The 20,849-nt window shown below is 36.5% G+C and overlaps 1 protein-coding gene across 5 annotated transcripts in view; it reads right to left on the bottom strand.

The window, feature by feature from the left end:
* Positions 1-20,849, bottom strand: part of STK33 (serine/threonine kinase 33) — a 119,732-nt gene that overhangs the window by 34,484 nt on the left and 64,399 nt on the right. For all 5 annotated transcript variants that reach the window (XM_061148038.1, XM_061148011.1, XM_061148001.1 and 2 more), the window contains 5 exons: positions 19,935-20,023; positions 17,985-18,069; positions 5,927-6,002; positions 1,646-1,758; positions 1,111-1,196 (listed from right to left, as the gene is read on the bottom strand). In XM_061148038.1, the coding sequence (XP_061004021.1) occupies positions 1,111-1,196; positions 1,646-1,758; positions 5,927-6,002; positions 17,985-18,069; positions 19,935-20,023 (449 nt within the window). The remainder of the gene's footprint in view (positions 1-1,110; positions 1,197-1,645; positions 1,759-5,926; positions 6,003-17,984; positions 18,070-19,934; positions 20,024-20,849) is intronic.

Raw genomic sequence — 20,849 nt, 5'->3', positions numbered from 1 at the left:
AGGGCTGGTGCACTGGGATGGCCCAGAGGGATGGGGAGGGAGTTGGGAGGGAGGTACAGGATGGGGAACACATGTACATCTATGGCAGATTCAAGTCAATGTATGGCAAAACCAATACAATGTTGTAAAGTAAAATAAATAAATAATTAAAAAATAATAATAATTAAAAAAAAAAAAAGTCTGGAGGTAGGCAGTCAAGGGCTGGTGTGGCAGCTCTATACCCTAAGAGCCCTGGTTTCTAGAATCGTGTTGCTCTGCTATCCTGTTTATATTCCACTTTATTATCTAATATGGCTACTCAAACTCCATTCATTGCAGCTGCAGTGCAGTCACTAGAAAAGAAGATGTGAGGAATGCCATACTCCCTCCATTTAAGGACACTTCCCAGAGATTACTCTTACCTGTGCTTAGATCTCATTGACCAGCACTGTAACTAGCAATGATAGGGGATAACTAGCAAAGAAGACTAGATAAGCATGTTACCAGTGAAAAGTCAGGATCCTCATGACCACAGAAGAGAGAATAATTATTGAGAGGTAGTAGCATCCTCTCCCAAAGTTCCTGTTGTGACCACGTAATGTTCTGGGTACAGGGATACGAAGATCACTTAAGACATAGGGTTACTGCTCAAGGCATTAGTGTAATGGGGGAAAGCAATATGCAAATGAATGACTCAAGATTTCAAGCCAGGCAACAGCCACTATTAGAAGACCTTGGCTTTTCTGAGTCCTTGTAGATTCTCTGCGTCCAAAGAGCTGAAAGAGAAGTAGACAGTTCCAGTACTTTACATCACTAAACTATACAGACTGCTTCAACAGTCCACATCTTTAATAAAGGACATTTCTCAGCTCTATTCTACTGAACTTGATACAATAGAAAGGTTCATTTAAACCTCTATAAACACATGTAAACAACTGTGGTAGTAATTTTAACAGTTTGAAAATACCCATTTCAGAAATGTGTCAGCACTCAATAATTTTTTTAACTTGTTAGAAGATGAAACTAAATGACTGTTTTAAGACTATATATAGATTATAAGGCCAGATGAAAAGAAATAAGCAATGATAGTGTGCCAAATTTTTTTTTTAAGGCAGTAGTACTGAAACTTACTGTTAACCACTGGTTATCTAGTAGTTCCTTAGCTGTGAGTCTGTGAGCAGGGTCTACTTTCATAAGTTGTTTCAAAACACTTTTAGCTGCAAATAAAGGAAAAAATCCTACCTTATATATCTCAACTATAATTAATATCACATACTTTCCAATTTAGGATTAGGTCTATATGACACAAAGGAAACATATCAGTTATAGAATAAATATCATCAGTACATATGGCTAATATTAAATAAAGTTTAAGGCCAAAAGTGAGGTTTTATTGCCTGAATTACCTGGTTTATAGTCTTCAGTAAAAATTAGCTATTTGATCAGAAAATTTCCTCTTCAATTTTTAGTATACATTTTCTGTTTTTGTTTAAAGTTTCAACTATAAAAATCACACTGAAGATAGCACTGTTTCCACAAGTAAATAGTTTTTATTTCTACAAGTAAATTTAATGGCTACTCAGAGATTTAAAGTATCTAAATTACTGGCTGGCTTTCTTATATTATGCATATTTGCCTTAATAAATAATAACACATCTATACTTACCACAATCACTTATGGAATTCCAGATTGAATTTTTAAAATGTAGTTCTCCCTTTTTTATTAATTCAAAAAGCTTCTCTTCTGAGCTTGCCATAAAGGGTGCTTTTCCACATAATCTACAGCAAAGGTAATCATTCTGTTTAGATTCTTTTAAATAATCAAAATAAGGCTATTAAAAATTAAGTTTCCAAAAAAAAAAATTACGTTTCCACAGGACTTGAAAGCAGTGGTGCTTCATATTTAAGGAAAGGAGAGGAAGAGGTGGGAACTTCTCTGGATGTAGAAATGGACGCAAAGGGGTTTGGGGAGATTAGTGTTAGGCTCTTGTATTCATTGGAACTTCCACATGTGCAAAGCTCTTCCAGGTGGGAAAACACTAAGCTTAATTGGGGTTAAAATACAGAAGGGTATGTGAGTTTAGGTGCACAGTAATAGCGGTGGATAACAGAGGAGAAACGCTTCAATGTGAGCAAGGGTAAGGTTATGCCTTGAGGTACACTGGACTTAACAGAAAGATACACTGAGTCATCACAGTCTAACGAGATTACTTCTTCTAGTGACCATGGAAGAATTTTATCCATGGTAAAATGTTACACAAAGACTGGTGATGATGGTAAGAATGATCCTGGGGCCTACTGGCTCTGAGTCAAAATAAAAAATCCATTAAAATAGCCACAACTCTTCAAAAATTATATACAAAATGAAGAAAATCTGAAGGAGGAAAACCAGATGATGAATGTGACCCTTCAGTCTGGAAGGGTGAAAGCTGAGTACATGTAACAACCGACATCAGTAAAGCCGTGAGTAGTGTGTATACAGTAAACATGGACTTATTGTAAATTCCATAGTACAGGACTATGAGTCTTTAGAACCTTTTAAAGGAAGTACTATGCTATACTTTACAAAGAGCACGGCAAGCCTATGTGTCAATAGGTGATCCAGTCCAAAACTGTGTGCTTAAAAGATGCAAATGTTAGCCATCATCTTTATTGTCAGTCCCAACATCTGAGGGCAATCCTGTAGACAACAACCAGATTCTCCCAATGACAACCAGACAGAAGCTGGACCTGGACTCATCACAGAGGCAACTCTAACTCTGTCTATTCTTCAGTTCTCAAGATTATACTTTTCCACTTTATTACTGAAAGAATAAAATGGCATAATTCCATTACACTTTCCAAGTGCTGGTCTGTTATGTACATAAGTATAATGATTTCTAGGTCTCTTAACAGATTTTTACTGATTTTTTTAAGTTACATTTTTCTTAAATTTCTTTAAAACTCTTTTCCATGAACATTTTTTGAATAAGTTTACATTTGATAAATATTCTACATGATAATGATTATGATAATAATGATTTTTCCAGTGTGGAAGGGGAGTCATTTTCATCCCAGTAGCTTATCAAACTAGGCTGGACAACAGAGCTTTTCATTTACCAATAGGTTCTTGTTAAGCGATAAATATTAAATTGTTCCGCAAACTCTCATTATAATACTTTCTCTTTCTCCAGCTCATTCTAACCCTTCTCTCTCTGATTCAATTTGCCTTACTATTATTTAGTTTTTAAATGCCATTCCAAAAAAAGTCAGAAAAATGGTCTTATGGGCAATTACTATTATAACAAGTAGAGACCAGCAAAAGCTCAGCACATTGAGTCTGTTAATAACCAGTGGTATGCACATTCACCGATTTCTTAGCTGCTCCTACACTGCCTAACATGAAACTATAGCTCAAGGGCTATGTTTTAAAAATTTCAGTTTTTTCTGTTCTTTACAATTTTACTTACACAAAATGTATCTAATGGTTGGTCAATCAGCAGCACATGAAATTTTATGACAGCAATTTTCTGCACATTCAGAAAAGAGAATCCAAGGCATGAAAAATGCCTCTTAAGGCCTTCTGATTATTTTCTGTTTCACAGGAATCAAAACAGAAAAAGATGGTGCCCATAAAGAGCATTTATATTAATTTCACCTTGAGAAAGTATGCTATCATTGTTCAATTAAGTAGCAATGAATCAGGGGCAACTGATAAACAAGAAACCCCTCCCCACCCCTGGAGAAGGTAATATATTTGTGCCCTTGGTGAAGGAAATGATCTGTAAGACCACTGGGCTCAGATAGATTAATGAACAGGCACTGATTAGCTAAGTAAGAGTCTACTGTAAAGGAAAAAAAGATGTCTTTATTATGATATGCAGTCACGCTTAGAAGCAGAAAAATTAAAATTACATCTTTAAGTAGGAGGAAAAAATTTAAGACGTGTAATACACTAAGTTCAAATCAAGAAGGCAGCAAACACCTTGATTGGTATAATAATAGATTACATATATATGTTATGTCTGACTTGTGTTGTCTAAAAGTCATGAGAGTATAAAACACTAATTTTAAATGGCTATATTTTAATTTAAAACTAAGGCTCAGAGTTTTAACATAATCCTAAGCAGAACAAAACAATGATCAAAAATTTTGTGAATACATTTACTCTTTATGCAGTCTAAGCAGTGATGTGTTGAGTATCTGAGTTACAGCTACAATCACAACATCCAATTTCTACTGCCTGTGTATTTCATTTCACAGGACTGTGAAAATGTAACTACTGTGATGTCAATATTTAGAAACGATCTGGAAGAGGTAGTGCACAGTGAAATCTTCTATATGACCATAAAACTAATGTTGCATCAACACAAAAGTGTTCATACTCACCAAGAAGCAGAACAATGACCACTAACTTTTCAGAACACTCTCAGACAATTCACTTTAATTCAATATAAAACACATATATTGAGCACTGCCTACATGTCTACTATGGTGCCAGATACTAGGGATGCAAAGATGAATCAGATCTCTGTCCTTCATGGAATTTAGAGCAAGAAAAACAGAGACAATACATATAATACAATAATTGCATTACATTATAATATAGCTTTTAGAAGTGTAATGAGAACACATAAAAGTGAAAAGTTAATTCTATCAAACTTAAACATGTGCAAACTTGCCTGATTATTATCATCTTGTTTTTCTTGTGCTCGCTTCAGCAGCACATATACTATTATCATCTTGTTTTTCTTTCAATGTTACTGTTTTGCATGCACCTTTGTATTAATATGTTGCCTTAAATCCCATGGAGTAAGGGAAAGTATATTATACATAATGAACATACTAACTCTGCTTGGGCAGAGTAGGACTCAGGGAAATAGAAGTTGCTAATGTATGAGCTGGACACACCCAGGAAAGAGGTTAGTAGAGAAGAAAAATGAACACTGAGGCAGAATGAATTACATGAGCAAAGACCCAGAGGCATAAAACACAGGGCGCCTAAGTCATAAGGAGCAGCCTCGAGTGGACACCAGAACAGGCTAAGTGCATGGGAACACACATGCAGACCAAGACTGGAAAGGCATGCTGGAGCCAGGCTGTGAAAGCTTTGCATCATGCCATGTGGGGATGCGCTGACAGTTTTCTATAGCAAGGGAGAATCAACAGAGGCTGTTAGTCAGGAAAGCAGTATAATCAGATTTGTGATTTAGAAAGACAACCCTGACAACTATGTGAAGGATGAACCAGAAGAAGGAGAACTGACAACAAGACACTATAATCTTCTAGAAAGGGATCATAAGGAGAAACGAAACAAGTGAAGAGAAACTGAATAATATGTGAGGATGCCTCAAAGGAAAAATACAGGCCATGGGGTCTGACTGAATCTTGGGAGCGAGACAAAAGAGAGAACAAGAAAGACCAATGTTTTCAGTAGCATGAAGAGAATTAGGAACCAGAGAATACTCCCTGGACCCTGGACTGAACCTTCATCTGGTTACTGCCTGCTGCTTGCACATGCCCTGTCCACGGGGGAGCCCTAGTGCCAGGGCCAGGACCTTCTCTCTTCCTGATGCTCTGTAAGTGACTCTACCTGATGCTCTGTAAGTGACTCTACCTGATGCTCTGTAAGTGAATCTCAAGAAAAGACGAACAAGCTTTTGGTTTGTAGCAAAGGATCAGAGAGGTGTTGAGGCAAGTTTTTCACTTTGCTCAGATCATACAGTGCATTGCAGCATTTATAGATCATTGAAAAGCAAAGTTGAAACTTACAATTTGATTGTATTAAAAAAAAATACCTAATAGATGGACCTGACAATGAATAAGTCAGCTTTTAGAATAACTTCCCAGTTGTTTCTTCAGTTGCTTTCTTGACATTATACTATTTAGCTTTAAATTAAAATCTATGTAATTCCACTGTTAGGGAACATCCATTCATTTTAAATTGTACATTTAGCAGGCTACTTACAAAATGTACATTATGACACCTATGCTCCAAATGTCACACTGCTGGCTATAGTCGTGGGCATTGATAACTTCAGGGGCTGCCAAACAAGCAGAAATAAAATAATATTAATAATACAATAAATGACTTTTAAATGCTTAAACACAAAGCATGAATGTGCTGATGTGATGTAATTTATTCCCCCATAGGGAAAAAGAGAACCAAAAGCAGATGTTAAATGAATAATGTACAGGTCTTAACAACTGATGTCACTGTATCCTCCCTCCTGTCATTTAGCTTCTAATGGAACGATGGCACACACTGTACAGCTAAATGTACTACTTTTCATCTCTTTCAAATTGTTAAGAAATGATCTTGCAAAGATCCTAGAGTTATAGAAGGCAACAATATCTCAGTCTTGGCCAAAAATAGTATTGAAAACATGCCTTAAGTAGATACAATTTAAAGCAAACCCAAAACATGGAAATCTGGATTTACAGAGAAACTAAGATAAATGGGTATAAATCACTTCGGCAAAATAACAGTAGTGATAGTAACTTCATAGCACTCCTATGACAGTATGAATTATCTTCCACATTTTCTAAATGAGAAAACTAAGACAAAGAGAGAGCTCCTATAATATAACTCAATCAAAGAGCCAATTAGTTACAGGGGAGGCCTAGGTTCCATGTATTTCTGACTCCTCAACTCTGTGCTTCTGACTTACAATGTGCCCATGATTGTTGTTATTGTTGTTTAGTTGCTCAGTGATGTCTGTTTCTTTTGTGACCCCATGGACTGTAGCCCACCAGGCTTCTCTGACCATAGGATTTCCCAGGCAGAACACTGGAGTGGGTTGCCATTTCCTTCTCCAGGGGATTTTCCTGACCCAGGGATTGAACTCAAGTCTCCTGTATTACAGGTGGTTTCTTTACTTCTAAACCACCTGGGAAGCCCTATGAAAGGATGTTGCATGTTGTCAAACACTTTCTCTGCATCTGTTGAGATGATAGGGTTCTTTTAAACAACCTTCGCAAAGTAGAACTTTATTTTGAGGTAGCACATCTTTTAATGACTCAGTTCAGTTCAGTCGCTCAGTCGTGTCCGACTCTTTGCGACCCCATGAACCGCAGCATGCCAGGTCTCTCTGTCTATCACCAACTCCCGGAGTCCACCCAAACCCATGTCCATTGAGTCGGTGATGCCATCCAGCCATCTCATCCTCTATCGTCCCCTTCTCCTCCTGCCCTCAATCTTTCCCAGCATCAGGGTCTTTTCCAATGAGTCAGCTCTTTGCATCAGGTGGCCAAAGTATTGGAGTTTCAGCTTCAACATCAGTCCTTCCAATGAACACCCAAGGACTGATCTGCTCTAGGATGGACTGGTTGGATCTCCTTGTAGTCCAAGGGACTCTCAAGAGTCTTCTCCAACACCACAGTTCAAAAGCATCAATTCTTCGGTGCTCAGCTTTCTTTATAGTCCAACTGTCACATCCATACATAACTACTGGAAAAACCATAGCCTTGACCTGTGTTGACAAAGTAATGTCTCTGCTTTTTAAAACGCTGTCTAGGTTGGTCATACCTTTCCTTCCAAGGAGTAAGTAAGCATCTTTTAATTTCATGGCTGCAATCACCATCTATAGTGATTTTGGAGCCCAGAAAAATAAAGTCAGCCACTGTTTCCACTGTTTCCCCATCTATTTCCCATGAAGTCATGGGACCGAATGCCATGATCTTAGTTTTCTGAATGTTGAGCTTTAAGCCAACTTTTTTCACTCTCCTCTTTCTCTTTCATCAAGAGGCTCTTTAGTTCTTCTTCACTTTCTGCCATAAGGGTGGTGTCATCTGTATATCTGAAGTTAATGATATTTCTCCCGGCAATCTTGATTCCAACTTGTGCTTCCTCCAGCCCAGCATTTCTCATGATGTACTCTGCATAAAAGTTAAATAAGCAGGGTGACAATATACAGCCTTGACGTACTCCTTTTCCTATCTGGAACCAGTCTGTTGTTCCATGTCCAGCTCTAACTGTTGCTTCCTGACCTGCATATAGGTTTCTCAAGAGGCAGGTCAGGTGGTCTGGTATTCCCATCTCTTTAAGAATTTCCCACAGTTTGTTGTGATCCACACAGTCAAAGGCTTTGGCATAGTCAATAAAGCAGAAATAGATGTTTTTCTGGAACTCTCTTGCTTTTACGATGATCCAGCAGAAGTTGGCAATTTGATCTCTGGTTCCTCTCCCTTTTCTAAAACCAGCTTGAACATCTGGAAGTTCATGGTTCACGTATTGCTGAAGCCTGACTTGGAGAATTTTAAGCATCCCTTTACTAGCGTGTGAGATGAGTACAATTGTGTGGTAGTTTGAGCATTCTTTGGCATTGCCTTTCTTTGGGACTGGAATGAAAACTGACCTTTTCCAGTCCTGTGGCCACTGCTGAGTTTTCCAAATTTGCTGGCATATTGAGTGCAGCACTTTCACAGCATCATCTTTCAGGATTTGAAATAGCTCAACTGGAATTCCATCACCTCCACTAGCTTTGTTCAAAGTGATGCTTCCTAAGGCCCACTTGACTTCACGTTCCAGGATGTCTGGCTCTAGGTGAGTGATCACAGCATCATGATTATCTGGGTTGTGAAGATCTTTTAATGATTAGATTTTTAAATAATGGCTGGGTTTTTAAAAAGTTGAATATGCTATTCCAGGAATATGTCTATTACATCTCTACAGTTAGGGAGCACCCCGAAGGGCCAAGAGTAAATTAATATGGAGCTTCACTCCCACATTGTTTAAGGGTCAACTGTGTGCATTTGAATAGAAATTTAAAATTTACAAAGTACTTTTGCATCAATGATGCTATTCGTATAAATTATGTTAAGAATCATGTGAGATGGGTATACAGGCATTTGACTCACTTTGCCAGTGAGGAAATTAAGGTCCAGATACACATATTAAGTGACTCACCTAAAGTTACACAGTTACAGAGCATCTCCCATGTAAAAGGTGTTTTTACTTTAGAAAACAGTTTCAATCACCCCTCCCAACACACACACACACACACACACACACACACAGAGTGTGTCTGTAGCCAGTAAAAGCAAATGAAATTTCATTTCCTCTACCTATTTTAAAGGAACTAAAAAGCAACAAAAAAGGAGCTGAAATGTAAACAGAAGAAAGAATGAGAAAAGACTCAACTATAGATAATTAACAAACTGAGTAATTTGTCTTCAAATCACTGAAAATTAACTAATTAATATTTTCCTTTAAGCAATTACTTTATTCTTTAACCCTTCTTAAACTTTTAAAATACTGAATCATAAACATTCAAGTTGCTCTATGGCCATGTGTCTATGACAAGGGCCAATTCCATGATCTGATTCCCTGACAGATTTCCACGTAGGTGTACCACACAGTGGGGGCCTGGAATTCAGAGCCCTCACTGTTTCAGAGTCATCTTAATTACCAGGGGCATTTCTACGTGCACTGTCATCACAGCTCTCACAGGGAGGCAAAGGCCAGAGCAACTGTGCCAAAGAGCCATTTAGGAAGTCAGCAAAGCCCCACAAACCATCTGTCTTCCCTCTTGTTCTCTCACTTGTTATCAGTGTAGACAACTAATAAGCAGGCATAAAACTCAGGATGCTTGGATATATTTTCCCCATGTAACTACAGACCAGATGTCTTTTGCCAACAGGAGGATATGAACAGAATCTAAAGTAGCCTCTTCCCAAATAAGACAAAACAACTTAGAAACTTTATGCATCAAATAGACAAACAATGAACCAGGCATACTCCTCAGGAATAAAAATGAATAAACTACTGATATAACAACACAGCTAAGTCTCAAAATCATTACTTGGAACAGAAGAAGACAGACACAAAAGAATATATACTTAAGATTCAATTTGTATAAATTCTAGACAAGCAAAACTAATCTAAGGCAATGGAACTCCTCAGTGGTTGCTAAGGTTTGGGTGGGGGACTGACTGAGAGGGACACAAAGGAAATTTCTGGGGTGATGGAAATATTCTGTATCTTCACTGAGGTGGTAATTGTACAAGTATATATATTTGTCAAAACTCATTAAACTTTACACTTAAAATCTGTGTATTTTATTATACACAAATTATGTTTCCATAAAGAATATTTTTAAGAAATCTACTAAAAGTACAAAAAGAATAAATAAATAAATAAAGGGGAAAAAAAAGTACAAAAAGAATCTACTAAAGCCCTACATTAGTGAATGACTTTAATAACTCTCTTAGAAATCAACAGAGGAAGCAAGCAAAATTAATAATATGGACTGGTGGCTGAGATGAGAGAACTGAAGACTATGAGCTCATCGCCTCCCATGAACACACCAAAAATACTACTTACAGAGCAACTATCTATAGGAATGACCTGAAAACTAGCAGAAAAGAATTTTCCACAATTAAGACACAAAGTAGGAAGTACAAGAATATGGGAAGGAGGGAAGGAGACATCCTACAGTTAGAACCTACATTTCCAGGTCAGTGAAACACAAACAGGAGGAATGTCACAATCTCAGAAGTCCTTGCCAAGGGGTGAGGACTCTTAGTCCCACATCAGGCTCCCCAGTCTAGGGGTTCTGCACCAGGAATATAAGCCCCCAGAACATCTGGCTTTGACAACCAGCAAGGCTTATATCCAGGAGAGTTGGAGTGCTGGAGGAAACAACAGACTTTGCTCTTCAAGGGTGCACACAATATCTCACTCTCTGAAACCCAGCTAAGAGGCAGGAATTTGAAAAACAGGTCAGACCCAATTGCTGATCTTGGAAAACCTCCCAGGGAGGGAGGAAGCAGCTAGGACTCCCCCAGGGGACTGGCAGCAGCCATTGTGGGGAGTTCATTCTATCCCATGGACACTGGTGCTGGTAAGCACCATTTTGGTTTCCTCCCTCTAGCTTATTAGTGCTGGGACCTGCTTGACCCACCAGCAGGCACAAACCAGCCCCACGCCCCCTGGTAGACAGTTGCCAAGACCTGGCCCACCCACCAGCAAACTAGCACTCCCGTTTACTATGCAGCCATGTAGGCACCAAGTCCTGTACAACAGCAGGCCAACAGCAGGTGTACGCACGGCTTACACAGGCCATGCAGCTAACCCTGCAGTAAGCCTACCTCACCTTCTAGCAAGTCCAGAGTCACTGTATGTGGCATAGCCTCAAAGCCAACCAGGTTGGGGGCCAGTCACATCTACCAGTGTGTCTACAGTAGTCAGCCCCACCAAAAAAGGGTGCATGCAGCCCACACAGGGGACACCCCTAGAACATACAACTCCAGTGATCAGAAGGGAGCACGCTGGTGGTCCCCACAGGACATTGCCTATATAAGGCACCATTTCTCCAAGATCAGAAGATATAACTAACATACCTAAAACAAAGAAATTAGACACAGAGAATTGGGCAAAATGAAAAGAAAAGAAACTGCAAAAGCACAAACACATGAAGTCTAAATAACATACAACTAAACAACCAATGGGCCACTGAAGAAGTGAGAGAGGAAATCGAAAATACCTAAAGAGAAATAAAAATGGAAACACAATGATCTACAATCTACGGGACACAGCAAAAGTAGTTCTAATAGAGAAGATTATAGAGATACAAGCCTTACCTCAGGAAACAAGAAAAACTTCAGATAAACAATCTAACCTTACATCTAAAGGAACTAGAAAAAGAAGAACAAAGAAAACCTGAAATTAATAGAAGGAAAGAGAGAAAAAAAGATTAGATCAGAAAGAAAAGAGACAGAGACTCAAAAGATACTGAAAAGATCACTGAAAGAGACAGACTTAGAGCTAAGAGCTAGTTCTTTAAAAAGATAAGCAAAACTGATAAACCTTTAGCAAGACTCATTAAGAAAAAAGACATAAAATCAGAATGAAACAAATTAAAACCAATACCACAGAAATACAATGGATCATAAGAGATTACTATGAACAATTATACACTAATGAAATGGACAATTTAGAGGGAACAGATAAATTTCTTGAAATACACAATCTCCTAAGACTGAATCAGGAAAAAATAGAAACAGATCAATTACCAGTGATAAAACTGGATCAGTAACTTAAAAATTCCCAAAAAACAAAAGTCCAATACCAGAGAGCTCCACAGGTAAATTCTAAAAAGCATTTAAGAAGAGTTAACACCTATCCTTATCAAACTATTCCAAAAAGCTAACGAGAAAGGAATACTTCCTAACTCATTTTACAAGGCCAGCATCAGCCTGCTATCAAAACTAGATAAAGATACCACACACAAAAAAAGAAAATTATAAGCCAATATCACTGACGAACACAGATGTAAAAAACTTCAAAAAAATCTTAGCAAACTAAATTCAACAGTATATTAAAAGAATCATACACCACGATTAAGTAGAATTTAGTCCAGTAACTCAAGGATAGATCAATATCTTCAAATCAATCAATGTGATACACCACATCAACAAATGAAGGGTAAAAATCATACGATCATCCCTATAGATGCAGAAAAAGCTTTTGACAAAATCTGACACGCATTTATGACAAAAACTCTCCAGAAAGTTGGTATAGAGGGAACATACCTCAACATAATGAAGGCCATAATGACAAACCCACAGTGAACATCATACTCAGTGGTAAAGAACCAAAAGCATTTATCTGGTCCTTCTACATGGTTAAAAATTCTTATCCTCTAAGAGCAGGAACAAGATAAGGACATCTACTCTTTTCACTTGTATTCAACAAAGTAGTGGAAGTCCTAGCCATAGCAATTAGATAAGATAAAGTAAAAAGAATCCAAATTGGAAAGGAAGAAGTAAAACTATCACTGTTTGCAGATGACATGACATTATATACAGAAAATCCTAAAGATGCCACCAGAGAACTATTAGAATAAATGAATACAGTAAAATTGTAAGATATAGAATATGCAGATATTTATTCTATATACTAACAACAAATTATCAGAAAAAATTAAGAAAACAATCATACATATAGATCAATGGAACAGAACAGAGAGCCCAGAAATAAACCTACACACCTATGGTCAATTAACCTTCAACAAAGTGGGCAAGGACACACAATAAAAAAAAGGCAATATCTTCAACAAGTAGTGCTGGGAAAGTTGGACAGTCACATGCAAATCAATGAATTTATAACACATCTTCACACCATACAAAAACACAAACTCAAAATGGCTTAAAGTCTGGAATATAAGACACGACACCATAAAATTCCTAGAAGAGAACATAAGCAAAACATTCTCTAACAATGTGTTCTTAGGTCAATTTCCCAAGGCAATAGAAACAAAAAGAAAAATAAACATTTGAGATCTACTCAAACTTAAAAGTTCCCATACAGCAACAAAACGAAAAGATAACCTATAGACTGGGAGGAAAAAACTGAAGATAACACAAACAAATGGAAAGATAAATTTTGCTAATGGGCTTGAAGAATTAAAATTATTTAAATGACCATACATATCAACTATATTTCAATAAAATTAATAAAGTGAAAAGTTTGAATCACAAAAACATCATGTTTGGTTTTATAAACACACACATACATACACTTTTATGCTTGACAAACCAGGAGTATATAGTTGCCCCTCAGTTTCTGTAGTGGATTGGTTTCAGGATTCAGCCCCTAACCCTTTAGCCCCCAGGCCTGTCAGATACCAAAATTCATGGATGTGTAATTCCCTTATATAAATTGGTTTAATATTTGAATTTAACCTGCCCATATTGTCCATAGACTTTAAATCATCTCTAGATTAACACATAATACCTAACACAATATAAATGCTATGTAAATAGTTGCCACTGTGCAGTAAATTCAAGTTTTGCTTTTTAGAACTTTCTGGAAATTTTTTCCTCAAACACTTTGGGTCATTGATTAGTTGAATCTGCAGGTGTAGAACCCACAGATATGGAGGGCTGAGGGTACATACTTTCAAAATATCCAAAGTAATGTTTGCAAAAATGATTCTTGTGTTCAACCACAGAGAAAATTTCTAAAAGTTGAAATCTTTTAACTCACAATTACCTAGTAAAATGAAGAAAATCAGATAGAAAACCAAAAGGCTAGATAAATTAACACAGAATCATATGAGTATCAGATACATCCCACAGAAAATTCTAAAAGCACTTCAAAGTAATTTTTGGATTAAAGAAGAAGACTAAAATCATAGACTGTTAAGAAATTAATAACATTTAGAACATTGTATAAGAAAAGAAACAGTTAAAGGAGTACTCAGAGGAAAATATACAGCCTTAAATGCATTTATTAGAAAATAAGAAGACTGAAAATAAATAAACATTTAATTTAGGAAGTTTAAAAATAAACCAAAAGTAAGGAGAAAGAAAGAATTAAGAAAAATAAAAGAAGAAATCAATGAAAATCAAATAACATTAGACTTAAGCTGGAGTTTTGAAAGTTCAATAAATAGTCCTGCCACTAATAAATTTGATTAAGAAAAAATGGTTAGTATTATTACAAGAACTAAAATTGAGCACTAAGTGTCAGGTATTGTGCTAAGCACTTTACACTTAATTCTATATCAACTTGATAAAAAGATATTATTATTACCAACCTAAAATACATCTCCCCTTTCCTGTTTTATTTTTCTTCCTTAGCACTTCTCGCTCACATACCAGATTTTTTTTTTAATCTTTCTTATTAATGTTTGCACCAACACAACATTTTCTTGTTTTGTTCACTGTTATATTTCCAACACCTAGAACAGTGTCTGACACAAAATAGATCCTTCATTTTTTTTTATAGAGGGTGGCATAACCCCTATTATACAAAAGTAGAAACCATGACAAAGTTGTTTGTACAGGGCTAACCGGAAAGCAAGTGGCAGAGCCAGAGTCCCAAGTTAGCCAGTGATGTCAGAGGCCATACCGCTAATATTAAATTATATTATATTGTCTTCTTAATAAATATTAAGAATTAATATGGAGCTAAAACCACAGATCTAAGAATTACAAGTGAATATAATATACATCTTTATACCAATAAAATTTAAAATCGCAATGTAATGAACAATTTTGTGAAAAATATAAATTATCAGAATGATTCAAGATGTGAAAAACTTAAATAACCTAATATAAATTGAAAATAATAGGGACTTCCCTGGTGGTTTAGTGGTTAGGAAGTCACCTGCCAATGCAGTGGATGCAAGTTTGATTCTTGGTCTGGGAAGATCCCACAGGCCGTGGAGCAACTAGGCTCACAAGCTGAGTGCCTGGAGCCCATGCTCTGCAACAAGAGAAGCCCATACACTGCAACAAAGAGTAACCCCTGCTTGCCGGGACTAGAGAAAGTTTGTGTGCAGCAACAAAGAACCAGAACAGCCAAAATAAGTAAATAAACAAAAACTTTAAAAAAGAAAATAATAGAAATTTTACCTCCACCAGGTACCAGGACCAAAAATTTTAAGGGGAAATCTCATCAAATAATGAATAGGTAATTTCTATTACTTAAACGGTTCATGAACATGCAAAAAATGAAAATATTTTATTTTTAAAATGAGGATAGTATAATCCTAACATCAAAAACCATAAGGGCAGCAGGAAAGAAAGCTACACTCAAAGTTCTGAACGAAAGTGGTAACAAACTGAATTATTTATTGTTGTTCAGTTGCTTAGTCGTGTCCAACTCTTTGCAACCCCAAGGACTGCAGCACACCAGGCTTCCCTGTCCTTCACTATCTCCCTGAATTTGTTCAAACTCATGTCCATTGAGTTGATGACACCATCCAACCATCTCATCCTCTGTCACTTCCTTCCTCTTCTGCCCTCAATCTTTCCCAGCATCAGGATCTTTGCCAATGAGTTGCCTGTTCTTATCAGGTGGCCAAAGTATGGAGCTTCAGCTTAAGCATCAGTCCCTCCAATGAATATTCAGGACTGATTTCCTTTAGGATGGACTGGTTGGATCTCCTTGAAATCCAAGGGACTCTCAAGAGTCTTCTCCAACACCACAGTTCTAAAGCATCAATTCTTTGACACTCGGCTTTCTTTATGGTCCAGCTCTCACATTCATACATGACTACTGGAAAAACCATAGCTTTGACTATACGGACCTTTGTCGGTAAAGTAATATCTGTGTTTTAATATGCTGACTAGATTTGTCATAGCTTTTCTCCCAAGGAGCAAGCGTCTTTTAATTTCATGGCTGCAGTCACATCTGCAGTGATTTTGGAGCTCAAGAAAAAAAAGTCAGTTACCATTTCTATTGCTTCCCCATCTATTTGCCATGAAGTGATGGGACCAGACACCACAATCTTCATTTTTTGAATGTTGAGTTTTAAACCAGGATTTTCACTCTCCTCTCTCACTTTCATCAAGAGACTCTTCAGTTCCTCTTCACCTTCTGCCATAAGGGTGGTGCATCTGAATATCTGAGGTTATTGATATTTCTCCCAGCAATCTTAACTCCAGCTTGAGCTCCATCCAGCCTGGCATTTCGCATGATGTACTCCGCATTTACGTTAAATAAGCAAGATGACAATATACAGTGCTGATGTACTCCTTTCCTGATTTTGAACCGTCTGTTGTTTCATGGCCAGTTCTAACTATTGCTTCTTGACCTGCATACAGATTTATCAGGAGGCAAGTAAGGCTGTCTGGTATTCCCATCTTTTTAAGAATTTTCCACAGTTCATTGTGATCCACACTGTTATGATCAAACTGAATATAGCAGTATATCAAACCAAATGAGGTTTAATCCAAAAGTACAAGGATGGTTCAACATTTTGGAAAATCTATTAATGCAATTATTTCTTTAATAAATTTTAAAAGTATATGATCATCTCAATTGGTACAGACTTGAATAGACATTTCATCTATGTCTATTCTAAGATATAAGAATGACTAGTAAGTATATGAAAAGATGTTCAACATCATTGGTCATTAAGGTAATGAAAATTAAAAATCACAATGAGATACTACTCCCTACCCATTAGAATGGCTATACTTACAAAGGTAAGTAATATAAAGAGTTAGAAAGGATGTGAAGAAACTGGAACTCTCACACATTGCTAGTGGGAAGGTAAAATCTTATAGCTACTTTGGAAAATTGTTTGGTAGTTTGCTAAAAAGTATAAATATAAATAATATGTGATTCAGCAATTTCACTTCTCTGTAGCTACCCAGGGAAAATGAAACCATATGCCCACATAAAAACTTGAACATGAATGTCCATAAGCAGGATTATTCATAATAGCTCCAAACTGGAAACAATCTACATGTGCATCAACTAATAAATAGATAAACAAAGTGTTGCATATATATACAATGAACAACTGTTTACTAATAAAATGGAACAGACTACACATATGTGCTGCAACAGGGATGTACCTCAAAAACATCATGCTAAGTGAAAAAAACCAGGTGTATAAGCCTAGATATTGTATGATTCCATTTATATGAAATATCCAGAAACAGAAAATCTAGAGAGACAAAGATCAGTCGTTACCTGGGGTTGGAATGGGAATGAGATTGAGAGTAAATGGGCATGAGGCAACTGCTGGGGGTAGAATTGCTTAAATTGGATTGTGGTGGTGCTGTAAAACTCTGTGAATGTATGAAAAATCACTGAATGGTACATTTTTTTTGGTATCTAAATTATATTTTAAGAATGCTGTTAAAAATCACATTTACAAAAATGAGAAAACTGCTGGTTTATGAAATATGTTTAATCAGGACTCTATGAAAATCTACTGGATGGCAATGAAATTGGATAAAAAATGGAAAGAAGCAAAACACATGCATTATTTTAGCATGAATTAACAAAATGATAATTAGGTTTGGGTGTATGATTACCTAAGAGACATAAGCAGTTATAAGAAGAGCCCAGAGGAATGATGAACACTATAATCTCCAAAGATAAGAACTATGAAAAATTTGTGACAACAACTAAAATACTTTCACTTTCAAGAAAAGAAAAGGTAGCTTGATCAGGGCCATTAAGTCATGATGCAAAATCAAACTGCTCAAGTTTTAATCCACACAAGCTGTTCTACTTTTTTCTATAGGAAAAAAAAATCACTTAAAGCCTATTAACTTACCCATATAGATGGGCGTCCCACATGTGGTTTGCAGCATGGCCTCACTCCTTCCGTGCTTCTTCACTGCTAGGCCAAAATCAGTCACCTGCAAGAAGAAATTCACATAGTCACCAGTTTTCCAGACCCAAAGTTCACACATTCTGCCAACAGAATTTTCACTACAATACAGCATTTAATTTGCAATACAGCATTTAACTCAGGAATTTTTGAGGATAGAGGGGCTTTCCCTGTATTACTAATAAGGACCTTGCTTCCCCTCCTCACCTGCCCCTCCTTGTGAAAAAGAAACCTGGTCAAGAGAAACTTAGTTTTTCAAATTTTGAGAAAACACCCATAATGTTGATTATTCACTCCTTCTAATTTAAATTCACCAGTTCAACATAGGGAGCTGCTCTTCCAAGAAGGCATTTAACATTTTCTAAAATAAAAAGTTATCTTTATCAAGTTATTTCATTGTAAAATACATTCTGGCCTTAGTAAGTTTATTATCTATTTTTCTGATGCTCAAGCTATGTTTCAGTTTAAAGCACTGTTATAAATGCAAATCATTATTCTTGTCAGCACTCACAGAAACTCCTCCTTTTTATAATTATTTATAAAACATTTTCTCTAGTCAATGCTATCTTTTCTTTACTATTATTTCCTCTGTGTTTCTAGAGTATACTAATTTAAAAACTTATTACACTATTAAAAACTACGAGAAGCAAATTAACAGGAAAAAAAAATACACAATATAACTACAAATACACTGGAGGCCTACTGCTGCAACTGCAGGCTTTCTGCTCAGGTCTAAATCTTGGTCATTAAACATTTGGTTATTAAATATTCAGTGTGTGCCCTTGGTATTGTCTCCCAAGTTGGAACAGCCTTGGGCTGAAAGCAGAAAAAACAGGCACATTTACTGATCACACAACCAAAGATAAGATTGTGGTCCACAGACACTGAATGTAAAGTTTTCAGTACCTTATGGAGTAAGAAAATGTTCCTATCAACAATGTGATATCACTATTTCTCTAAAGAGATTAATAAATTTCCCCAGGAGTGTTCACGATGACACTACTTGGAGCATCATGATACATTATCTTTCTCTGTAGAAAATGTATACAGGTATCAAATATATAAAAGTTCTCATGACCCAATTCAGTTCTTTGGAGGGCATTTATTCCTTCATGCACCAAATATTAATTGAGCGCATACTATATTTCAGGCATTATTCCAGGTACCAACAGCGAATAAGACACACAAAATTCCTGCCTTCATAGAGCTTATAATGGAAATATCTAAGAATATTTATTTGAGTATAACAACAATACTGTTAATCCTATTTATGTTATAAATGCAACAGAGCAAGTTATTCAAAGACAACATTTTATTCCCAAATCAACACATTCATATATTTTGAAAGAAACCACTTTTAAAATACTAAGTAATAAATAATGTATCTGATCATTTATTTGACATTAAAGAACATTTAATTTGAATAAAGTCTTCAAGAATAAATACTTGGCATACTAACTGTGCTTAGGACATAAATATTAATACCCAAGAAATTTTTAAATGAGAAATACAGACTTTAGCATTAATTTAGTATCAAAGGCACAGCCAAGGTGTACTTTTTCTCTAAATCTGTAACACATTTACATCAAATTACCAGGCATAATTTTGAAATTAATTAGAACTCAGAGCATCTGTTTGTTTGCTATTAATTAATGATTCAGAACTATCCAAATGAATATCTACTTTAAAAAAATTCAGTAGCACTACTTAACTTGTAAAATTATTCTTGTCAGTCACAACCTCTTTTGTGAAATTTTAATTTTTTTAGCACAGGCCGCTTATTTTTGGCTGTTAAAAAGCTTCTGAAATGTATCTTAAAAAGAAGATGTACGTTGTCACTTTGATATCAAACTATTTATAGGCAAACATTTACCACCATTTCTAATATCTTACCTTTATGTTTAAGTTCATTTCATTGTTAGCATCAATAAAGCTGCTTTTAACCATTATGTTCTCCAGTTTCAGATCTCTATGTACTATATCTACCAAGAAAATAAACAACAAATCAAATGAAACGGATAATGAAAAAATAATTAGAGCGGACACAAATAGAACTTGACCAGTTAACATCCACTGTTGAAAAAGGAGATCAGTCCTGGGTGTTCATTGGAAGGACTGATGTTGAAACTGAAACTCCAATACTTTGGCCACCTGATGCGGAGAGCTGACTCATTTGAAAAGACCCTGATGCTGGGAAAGATTGAGGGCAGGAGGAGAAGGGGACAGAGGGTGAGATGGTTGAATGGCAGCACTTACTCAATGGACATGGGTTTGGGTGGACTCCGGGAGTTGGTGATGGACAGGGAGGCCTGGCGTACTGCAGTTCATGGGGTCGCAAAGAGTCGGACACGACTGAGTGGCTGAACTGAACTGAATTGAACTGTTGAAAAAAATCTGAGGAGGGCCAGGCATAATTCTGCCCTGTTTCATTCCCTTATATTCATATTCCTTTTCTCCACATTTCTAACCTTAAGGAGCCACTTTCTTTGACTCCCTGACCTATCCCCAATCCCCTGCTGCTCCAACTGGCCACACCTCATCATGAATGGCCTGGTGAGTGTGAAAGAGGATCATGTCCAAGGTTAGGTACTTCCTGTAGGAGGAAGCTTTCCCATGTCCTTCACTCTTTAAAGAGAGGATTACCTGTTTACTTCTATTCATATGTTAGTGTCAGCATAAACATTAAACATACTGCAACTTGGCTACATGTATACAAACTATACTTATTTCAATATATTTTCTGCACCATCAGTCTCACTTTTCTACTCTTTATACATTAAAGTTAAAAACAAAAACCCGTGAGACACA

This window comes from Dama dama, chromosome 1 (assembly GCF_033118175.1).
Source record: "Dama dama isolate Ldn47 chromosome 1, ASM3311817v1, whole genome shotgun sequence".
Lineage (NCBI taxonomy): Eukaryota > Metazoa > Chordata > Mammalia > Artiodactyla > Cervidae > Dama > Dama dama.
The sequence above is the reverse complement of the archived record's forward strand: the minus strand, read 5'-3'. Positions and strand labels throughout refer to the sequence as shown.